This window comes from Mchenga conophoros, linkage group LG1 (genome assembly GCF_057382185.1).
Source record: "Mchenga conophoros isolate Kocher_MC1m ecotype Shallow Benthic linkage group LG1, M_conophoros_male_GT1.1, whole genome shotgun sequence".
NCBI lineage: Eukaryota > Metazoa > Chordata > Actinopteri > Cichliformes > Cichlidae > Mchenga > Mchenga conophoros.
Window position 1 is genome coordinate 1,646,452 of NC_140526.1, and position 10,231 is coordinate 1,656,682.

The 10,231-nt window shown below is 46.4% G+C and overlaps 1 protein-coding gene across 3 annotated transcripts; it reads right to left on the bottom strand.

The window, feature by feature from the left end:
- Positions 1 to 6,593: 6,593 nt before the first annotated feature.
- Positions 6,594 to 9,857, bottom strand: pop4 (POP4 homolog, ribonuclease P/MRP subunit). 3 transcript variants are annotated; one of them, XM_085272420.1, is made up of 7 exons: positions 9,727 to 9,857; positions 8,823 to 8,878; positions 8,365 to 8,588; positions 8,211 to 8,288; positions 8,070 to 8,131; positions 7,365 to 7,466; positions 6,594 to 7,144 (listed from the first exon to the last, which is right to left on the bottom strand). In XM_085272420.1, exons 1-7 carry the CDS (start codon positions 9,731 to 9,733, stop codon positions 7,008 to 7,010), a joined length of 666 nt encoding a protein of 221 aa, XP_085128546.1. In that variant the 5' UTR covers positions 9,734 to 9,857; the 3' UTR covers positions 6,594 to 7,007. The 3 variants fall into 3 exon arrangements, with proteins under 3 accessions (XP_085128546.1, XP_085128461.1, XP_085128373.1); XM_085272335.1 differs by lacking the exon at positions 9,727 to 9,857 and adding an exon at positions 9,284 to 9,614; XM_085272247.1 differs by lacking the exon at positions 9,727 to 9,857 and adding an exon at positions 9,275 to 9,614.
- Positions 9,858 to 10,231: the final 374 nt, after the last annotated feature.

Here is a 10,231-nt window from a genome sequence, read left to right on the forward strand (position 1 = left end):
GTGCTGCGATCACTGCAGTAACGTGTAAACACAGTTTAAAGGTTGCAGCTCTGAGGTTTGTCTGTACAAAGTGAGGCCGTGCTGCTGTTGGCACAGTTCACAGCTCAGACCCACAGAGCACATGGAGAGCGCTCTAACACGGTGAACAGACTGAAGCTTCTGTGGGCCGTTTCTCCTCAGCAACGACTCTTTCAATTTTACTACAACCCTCATTCACACACACACACACACACACACACACACACAGTTTCTAATATGCTCGTTAAATATTTGGGGGAAATGTGAGGTGGGTGAAACCTGCGTGCTATCGCTCCGTCAGGTTATTCCCGGAGATTTCTGTGTTTGCTTTTTCACCCACATGATCCAAACAGCTCTCGCGCAGCAATCAAAGCCTGAACTTGTAAGAAGGGTTAAACAAAGCGATAACGATGCGGAACAGTGGCGTTTACCAAAACAGCTCCAGGCGGTGTCTGTGGGCTGAAAGGTGCGTAACATCCACTCTGGGGACTTTTCTGAGCCTGGGCACCAGTTTGTGCCAATAACCTATGTTAGATTATAATATTATTTTATGCCATGTTATACCCCTAATTAAAGATTGTGAATTATTATGTAGTTTTAGTTTGCATTATTCTCCTGAATTAGAAGAAGCTGATAACTATTACATTAGTTAAACTGCTGACTTGTTGTGAATGAATGATATTGTTTTATGATGCATTATACTGCTGAGTTATAAGAAATCTAATTTGTCTGAGTAGAAGAGAACAGAGTGTGCTGGAGTTTTCTGCCCCATTTCAGCAGGAGCAGATAAACAGGGAGCCAAGGTCGTAGCTCAGGCGCTGTGTGAGAGAGAGCATGTGAATGTTTAGGCTTTTATGATAAGGTGGAGGCACCAGAGGCTATAAAAGTTTGAGCAATGCTCCACCATTTTGAGATTTTGAGGCTGTCTGCATCAGTGTCCATCTCCCACGCGTGTGATCATTAAAATCATCGTTTGACTCAACCCGGCCGGACCAGTGTTGTTATTGTGGTCTTTTCTCTTGTCTCCATCCCCAATATTTTGAACCTTAACACCTACTTTAATGGTTCCAGTCTATCCAGTCTAACCTCCCTGCCTTCCTCAGACGGCTGCCCGGTCCTCTCTGTACGAGTGTAGAACTCGACCTTATAAATGCCCTTGAGGTGTCATTTGGCACAATATTAAACTGAATATAACTGAGCTGAGCAGCTGTTGTCCACAGTTCCCAGCTTCATGGCACAGCTGACATTTATCAGCCGTTTTCAGGAAAATGAAACGTCTCTTAGTTCAGTGGGAAACTCGACCGTCTGAAGAGTGTGGAGCAGGCGAGCCTCAGCACAGCCTGAGTGTGAATGTTTTAATAGCACTGAATTTGATCTATAAGCAGTGAAAATATGCGTTTCTGCAACATTTGTGCAATAAAGTTGTAAAACTTTATAACACAGCCTCTGCAGTGAAACTGAATTATAGTGTTTTTTTTATTTCAATGCAAATTATTTAACTACAAATACATAAATGTAGAATTTTTTTTTCTTTATCGCATTTAGATCGGTGAAATAAAACATTTGAATTAAGGAACATCCATCATAAAACATAACGAACGATGTAAAATAATAATGAAAAATATCTAAAAAGTTATAATCCCCATAATACGCCCCAAAAATACAACGTAAGACGGGGAAATATTGATTCTCCATGAAATTAAAAAATAACATTATTTAAACTGACTTACAGACTGCTTCAGTATACTTAATATAAAGATCACATGGAGAGTGCTCCATGAAAGACCTGTGCGCAGTTTACGTGGTGGAATCGAACTCAGGACCTTCTTGTTGTGAGGTAACAGTGCTACCCACTGTTCCACTGTGCCGTACTATTATGCTATTAGCAAATTAGCATTTTGCTAGAGAACATTTTTAAAGAACTTTTTTTTTCTGCACTATCTGGTCGTTAAGTCTGACGTCACTAGCCGTGTCTGGGCCTAAACAGGGACAGCTCAGTAGGTAGAGTGGTTGCCCCATGATCGGAAGGTCGGGGGTTCGATTCCCCTTAACAGCTACCCTGAGGTACCCCTGAGCAAGGTACCGTCCCTACACACTGCTCCCCGGGCGCCCAATGGCTGCCCACTGCTTCACTGAGTGAATGGGTTAAATGCAGAAAGGAATTTCCCTACGGGGCTCAATAAAGTACACACTTTCTTCTTCTTCTAAACTCCGCTGCAGGTCCATATATCAAACGATCACTATGGCATTACTGAGAGTTAAAAACTGTCTAAAGTCTTTCATCTTTAATAAAATGATCAGCGTTCTGCTCTACCAGGTGTAACAATTGAGTTTAACATCCAGGCATCCATGAAAACGGAATTTATGACATTTAACGGAGTTAGAAGTTAGCAGGGAGTTAGCTCGCTAGCTTCTATCTAAATACAATATAGCATGTCCTGACTGCGGGGGTTTGGAAACAAATTCAAACGTACAGCTCTGTTATCACTTCCAACATAAATGAAGACAGGAAACTAAACAGCAGTGACGTTTGTAGGGTTACTGAAGTTGGGCTAGCTGGTATATAATGATGTGCTACGTGACCGCTAGCGACACAGCTATGTTAGCATAATATAAACAAGCTAACTTTTTTTCCACTCGATAAAAGTTAACGTGAGTGTTCTCGGTGGTCAGGAACAAATGTAATCGCATGGCAGGATGCTGTAAAAGGACCAAACTTCAGCCAGGAGAACAACTGAGATAATCCATCCACAATACGAGGTTAGTCATTCATATACTGCTGCATGGGCTGGGCTGTAGTTACATCGTAAGGTTTTAAAAACTGAGCTTAAATAAATGATTAGCGGTAATAAAAGCCGAGGGAGGTCAACAGTGATCACTGACTGTTTTAGGAGCTTTTTGAGATCAAATAGAAGAAAATACATAACATTAAACATGTTAACAACACAAAAGCCATATTAAACGCAGACTACTTTAGGCCCGGAAGTAGGATTCGTCACGTCATCACTGAACGACCGGACAGTTTTACATTCATGCATCACATTTGTTGGCATTTTCCCGCCTGTAGCTGGCCTGCTGCAACTAAAAGCTATAAATCCAGTGAGCTGACGGGCACGCCCGCCTCGCACAGCAGCAGGTTACCGTCAGACCGGTCGAGCGTCTGTGAAATGCTGTCAAACATCCCCTTCACTGTTTATCTTTTCATCTATTTAATTATTCTTCCTTCTAGGACGCGAGACGTATGCAGGTCAGCAGAGTTACGGTAAGAGCAAAACAAAGAGCAGCGGGAAATCTTCCCAAACTTCCAGAGACGCCTTCATGGGTTTTTGGCAGCATGAAGAAGAGGAAGAAGCTAAAAAAACACCACCTTTAATCTTCCTGCTTCCCTGAGATTTGAGATAATTAATAATCTTTAGTATTAGTCAGCAGAAGCTGCAGCAGCACAGCGTGCGACTCTGCAGGCCTCCTTCACTCATTCTCCACTTAGTTTTTATTTCATGCTGTTTATCTGAAGCCGAGTCATGTCCTGCTTTGTTTTCTGTCACACTTCATGAAGCTCTTCTTTTATTTTGTCACTTGGCTTCTTTCCAGTTTCGGCTGCTTTAACGCAGGAATTTCTCAACTTTTGTGGTGAATAAAGTCTCAGTTTGTGTTTTGGTGTCTAAGAACAGGAAAGCTGTGCAGTGTGTTTTAGGATCCATGAAACACTGAGCGTAAAGCAAAAGCACAAAGGATCGTGGTGCGCTGAGGCCGACCTGTGCGCGTTAAACAAATCACCTACTGAAGACTCTTACATCTCTAACAGCTGCACCTACAGTTCACATGACGCCAGCCCATGTGAACCTTGTGTGCATGTTATCATGTTCTCTGGGAGTCAGTGATAGAGCGCCCTGCAGCTCTATGAGGGGACTCGGCCCTTTCCTCAAAGTGAGCGTCAGGCTGAAGGAGGTTCTGCAGAAGCACGAGCGCACGACGTCACAGCACGACTTAAAGGAAAGAAACTGTAGGCGATCAAAATATTAGTACCGGTAGTAGTATTTAAAAATGTCAACTCTGCAAGTGATCAAACGCTCAGGGACACATTAATATTAAAAGATATACATCAAGTAGTGTTTAATTACATCTTTCACAAAGTGGATGCACCCTCATAAATTTAGAGTTAATTCATTAAAAATAAATAGCAATGAGTTTTATGTAAACTACCAGGCAAAGGTTTGAACTCACCGTATCATTCAATGGTTTTTCTTTATGTTCATAAAATGAAATTTCATAAACAAAAACCTGTGAAATATCATTTCAGAGTTCAGAGTTCTTAAGAATAGCTGCCCTTTGCTTTGCACACTCTTGGCATTCTCTCCATATATGATCATAGACATGTTCATTTATTTCCAATACTGATCAGATTAGATGTGTGACAGCTGATGATTAGCCGGCTAAAGATAACAGTAGGGGCCATCGTAGCTCAAGAGTTGGGAGGTCGTCGTGTAATCGGAAGGTTGCCGGTTCGAGCCCCGGCTTGGACAGTCTCGGTCGTTGTGTCCTTGGGCGAGACACTTCACCCGTTGCCTACTGGTGGTGGTCAGAGGGCCCGGTGGCGCCAGTGTCCGGCAGCCTCGCCTGTCAGTGCGCCCCAGGGTGGCTGTGGCTACAATGTAGCTGCCATCACCAGTGTGTGAATGGGTGGATGACTGGAGGTTCCATTTGTAATATTACGTTTATGAACTAGTGGTTTTATATATAACACGTTTAAAATATTTCGTGGATTCATCTTATTATTATTATTATTTTTTATTAGGAGTTGGAGGTATTTGCATTTTTTAAAGGTGATGGCTGTGATAAAGTTTTGACTTTATATGACAGAACAACAACAAAGAGTGTGAAGGAAACTTTTCTTGCTGTTGTGCAATATTAAATTATGTTTAACTCGTCCTTGCAGAAAGAAACATAAGAGGTTCCTGATAACATCGACTCGGCAGAGCGACGCTCAACAACACAAACACCGCCCCACATCAGGGACACAACACAACAGCTGAGTCATTCAAACCCTGACGTGATGGTGTTTAAAGAGAAGTGGTATCTCATCTCATGTGTGTCTTAATCACGCTTTCTTGCTAAGTCGTTCTGTGACTCAAGCGTTCAAATGAAAGTCACTCCCAGCGAGAAACACTGTAAATGTATTTTACTGTAAACAGGACAGAAGTGCCGATGCCATAAACCTGTAGGTCGGGACTGTCTTGATCTGGGTCAGTGATCTGAGCTGAGTGAAACAAGCCTGACTGTGCAGAGACTGCTGCAGCTCACAAACGTGCACGAGCAGCTCTGGCGAGGACGCGTGATGGCCAAACGCTGCTTCAGTCACAAACATCAAAGTTCTTTTTATACCTTCAAACATCTTTCAGCGTCTTCAAACTTTTGTCATGTACATGCTTCAGTTAGCTGATAGGGAGCCAACAATCATTTGACCCCCTATCAGCAAGCACCTGGCGACAGTGGGAAGGAAAAACTCCCTTTTAACAGGAAGAAACCTCCGGCAGAACCAGGCTCGGGGAGGGGCGGGGCCATCTGCTGCGACCGGTTGGAGGTGAGGGGTCAGTCGACCTAAAAACAGAGCCACTAACGTTGTTTGGATTATTCTAGCCTTTATGTTTTAAAAGCATCTCGATTTAGTCGTTTTTCCCTCAGCCGCCTGACACAAACGTGAAAATGCTGCCTGTCGTCTTTGTGTTGTCACACTCGGCTGTACAGATGAGTACAGATGTCTGATAGAGACGTCACCTGATGTACTCTGATAAACTCTATTATATAAAGCAAGATGTAAGAATCAGACACCAGCTGTTAAAAACAGAATCTTCAAATAATGATTCCAGATGTTTACGTTCATTTAATCCCTGAAAACGTGAACGGCTCTGCTCCTGCTCGGCTCCGACATCGGGACGTTCATTGGCTGCAGCGAGCAGAAGGAAACTTTCTGCACCTTTAACCTCCTAAGACCCGAACTCTTTCATTGCATGCATTTCATACACACATACATTCATCGAGTCCCAAAGAATTACCTGATTTTTTTTGGTTTTGAACCTGATTTTTGTTTCTGAGAAAAATGAGATCCACATGAGAGGACATTTGTTTCAAATTTTGATAGAACAGCGGCAACATTTTGTGTTTTAGTCTAAAGGTTAAGAGAGAATCCAGCCCGTGGTTTTTAGGAGCAATGATCATCTCAGCCATGTTACTGTGACTGAAAACGAGACACAGGTCACACTGATGGTCGTATGAACTGGATGAAAAGTGAGGAGGCGGTACATGTCCTCTGAGTCCACGTCCCCTCATGAACTTTTCCACAGCTTCACAGAAAAACAGACGGCTGAATAAAAACTGTCCTGAATGCTGTCAAGCAGGTTTTCCTGCGAGTTACCTGTGCAGCCGTCACGACATCAGACTCAAAATGCTTCCAATCTTTCCCACGACCCACACGGGATCTCCTCCCCTGGTAAAATCAGCAGAGCAGACACGGCTGATGTGTGCAGCTGTGTGTCCACGGGACAACGGCTGCTGAGGTTAATGAGGGTCGACACCAATAACAGGCCAATGATTTTATTCTGTTTAAATGAAACAAAGAAAACTTTGTGTCAACGTCAGATAAAACTCAGATCGGCTCGCAGCAGGAACGCCGGGATCAGTTTACAGGAAGCGTTCCATTTCTTTAATCCCGGCGCTCTGCACAGGCGGCGAGCGTCTGCACTCAGCTTCTCACAGGTATGGTGACGCCAAATCAGCTGCAGGGTTTACATAACAGTTCCTATAACAGCAGATGGGGGAGGCGGCGTCTCTCTGACTGCACACCTGCAGCTTTGTGTGAGACACCTCAGTCCAAACCTCAGTTTTTCCTCGAGCTTTGTGAAGCTGGAGCGGAGCCGAGGTGTGCGCATTTACTCAGGCCGTCGCTGGCTGCAGCTCCTGCGACGGCCTGTGGGAGCGGCAGCTGTAAGCTCTCACAGGTCGATGGTTCCTTTCACTTTGAACTTCTTGGCGGCGCGTTCGCCGGCTCGATACTCAAACTTGCTGCCGTAGATGTGCGAGACGAAGCCGTTGATCTCCACTGCAAACACGCTGTTCCTCTTTGGGATCACTGAGGGGCCGAAGCAGGAAACCACGTTTAAATCTGATGAAGCAGATTCATTACTGCACACGCACCTTCACTTCCTGTCTTCAGCCGTAACACATCCTCTTCCAGACCACATTCAAACAATTACACCATCGTATTCATCTGTAACAGTCAGCCCGCCACTGTGTGTCACTGACTCACATCCACACAAACCAACACACGGAGAGACTCACACACTCCTAACCTTTCAGTTTGTCGTCTCTGGTGATGATCTTGAAGACGTGTTTGAACTCTTGCAGCAGAATCCCAGACGTCCCCACATAAGACGGACACTTGGACCGCACCACTGCAGCGAGGACAAGAACAGACTGTCATGTTGCACGAGCCTGCACGCGTGTTAGTAGGTTTCAGTCTCTGCAGCAGCAGGAAAACCAGGAGCTGGGGGGGCTGCAAAGAGGCTTGCAGTGAGCAGCTCAAACAGTTCAAACATGCTGCTGCAGTAAATACTATATCAATTTAAACTTCCAGATGATTTCATGCTAAGCATCAAAACTGACTCGGCCTGTTTGGAGAGTAAAGAAGGAAACCAGGAGCTTCAGGTACCACAGCGAGCGCGCTCACAGCTGTTCACGCGGTTATGAACATCTGAGAACAACAATGTTCCTGAGAAGACTCGTGTCCTCAGGAAAGCAGTGAGTTTAAAGAGCACTTCCAGAGGAGGCCAGCACTCTTATGTCCTCTCGAGGCTCCAGAGGTCAGCACCTCTGGGACTCATGGCGCTCGGAGAGGAGCAGACATACTAACGTGAACGAGGCCAAAAGTTGACTTAACCACAAACTTCATTTCAGACCAAAACGATGACTGGGGGATGGCACAGGACGCCTGGAACACTGACTTTACATTCCTGAGTTTTCTGCTACAAATGAAAGAAGACGAAGAAGAAGAGTACCTGTGAGGATGGCTCCGTGGAAATCCGCCTTCAGGAGCTTCTGCTGCACGACCTGTGGATTGCTGTGAAAACATCAGGATGAGGACTCAGCGAGAGCAGGACAAACATCTGGACAAGCAGCTGTCGAGGACGCCGATTTACCTCGTCGGCTTCAATCCCCCGCACAGGTCGATGATGTACCGTCTCCAGAGTTCATGCAGAGGAAGGAAAAGCTCGTATCTGCAGCGAGGAGGACAAAGACAGTGATGCAGGAGGAGGAGCAGGTGGAGGAGCAGGTGGAGGGTTTCTCACCAACCTCTGGTGTTCAGGCTTGATCTGGAAGACCTTCAGCTCCCTCTTCTGCCGTGCGTTCAGCCCTCGGGCCTTGGCGCTCTTCCTCCGCTCCTTCTTGGGCCGGCGGTAGCCGAGGATCACGGCTTTATGCCTCAGCATGTTCTGCAGGTCGTGGCGTCTGGGCTGCTGAATGCTGTTCTTCAGGAACGCCTCGGTGAAGGCCTTCGCTTTGAAGCTGCTCTGAGGCTGACAAAGATATTTGACGTCAGGTGATTATTAAAGAGTCACGAGGCAAACGGCGTGTTTGGCAGAGCCAGCACGAGTGAAGTCATCGCTCAGCACAGAACATGAAGGACAGTTTGCTGACTTTTATCTAAAGGACGGCTACTGGCTGTCCCATTAAATCCTGAGGGCGGAGCTGCAAAACCTCCTCGCTTTCTTCAGACAGCGTGTGGATGAAACACCCGAGCGTCCGCTTACCTCAACACCAAGAACGTCCACCAGCTCACGAGGAATAGGGGCTCGAACCAGACCTTCTGTGGAGAGGACACAGACACGCGTCACTGAGGCGCTGAAGCACACAGAGGGGCGGGAACGACAGAGGACACGCCTCAAGGGGGGGGGGGGGGGGGGGGGGGAGAGTAATGGACGCATATAAAAATGTTTGACTAAAATAAAAAGATGAAGCCAGTTTGGCAGAACCTTTGATTCCTTCATGAATCAGGTAACTCGAGCGTCTAACCCGCCCACTTTCTCACGATGCCGTGGGATTTTATTTTTATAAAAGGTGACCTGTGACCTGACTGAATCCACAGGTGGAGACGTTCAGGAAACGTTCCTGTAAAGGTGGAGCTCACCTCCCTGCAGTTACATAAAACAGGTTTAGTCCAATTTCGCTGTGACAGTCCGTTTAGCCTGTGATGTAATCACACCTGTCACACCTGGAGGCTGACGAGTGGATGATAGCAGGGAGGAACACGCAGACCCTCCTCCGCTCCACACACAGGTGGAGACCCTCCTGACCTCCACCTCCTCCGCTGGTCGCAGCTGGAGCAGTTTTAGCTTCATTAGAGAAAAACATGAGTTTGGTTTTGATCCCGTAAATGTGAGGAGAGCTTTTTCCTCGGGGGCGGGGCTTCTGTGGTCAGCACAGCTGCATTAAGGAGGAAATGGTGGATGTAAACACGTTGTTACAGGTCTCCACGTGCTACTCAAAAGTGATGACGTCACATTAATTACACGCGAGCCTCTCCTCAGGTAACACGCCCCTCCCCCCCCCCAGAGACGCAACCGACCGGACAGAAGCGAAGCTCGGACCGGAGGAGAGCCCCTCCTCCCACCGAGTCCGTGTCCAGGTGTGTGCTCACGCGCTCAGCTCACTCACCCTCCATGGTCGCAGACCTGAGCCGATCTTCTCTGAGGATCGACGAAGAAACTCCACGACACGCGTGTTTTCAGCACTGCCCGGCTCACTTCCGCGTCGCTCTTCTTCGTCACGTATTTAGAGGATGAAGCGGCCGCTGGCGCGCGCACAGCGCCCCCTGCTGCTCAACGGTAAAAGTTCTCGGACATTTTTTCCGGTTATCGCAGTTTTATTTATTTTGTCTATTAAACTTAAATATTTCCTGTTTTTTTGTCATCTCGCTCGTTATTGTGAAAATAACGGTCTCCGTTTTACCTCTGCATCAGCGGCTTTTCCTGTTTCTTAAAGCTCCGTTCGTCCTTCTCGTTCACTGATCTTGCTCCGTTTTTCTGCTGTGACACTTCCACAGAAACCTGCAGCAGATCTTTGTGGAGCTGGCAGCTGCTGAGTGTGGAGCAGATGTTTGAGAGCTTCAGCAGGAGGCAAACACTTCTGGTTTGCCTCCTGCTGTGAGACCCGAGGCCGG

Coding starts and splice junctions, on each gene's coding strand:
- pop4 (XM_085272247.1), bottom strand. CDS start 9,410: ATGAAGCTAAAACTGCTCCAGCTGCGACCAGCGGAGGAGGTGGAGGTC. Junction 8,289..8,364: donor ATCAAGCCTGAACACCAGAG/GTTGGTGAGAAA, acceptor TCCTCGCTGCAG/ATACGAGCTTTTCCTTCCTC. Junction 7,467..8,069: donor CCACGGAGCCATCCTCACAG/GTACTCTTCTTC, acceptor TCCTCGCTGCAG/TGGTGCGGTCCAAGTGTCCG.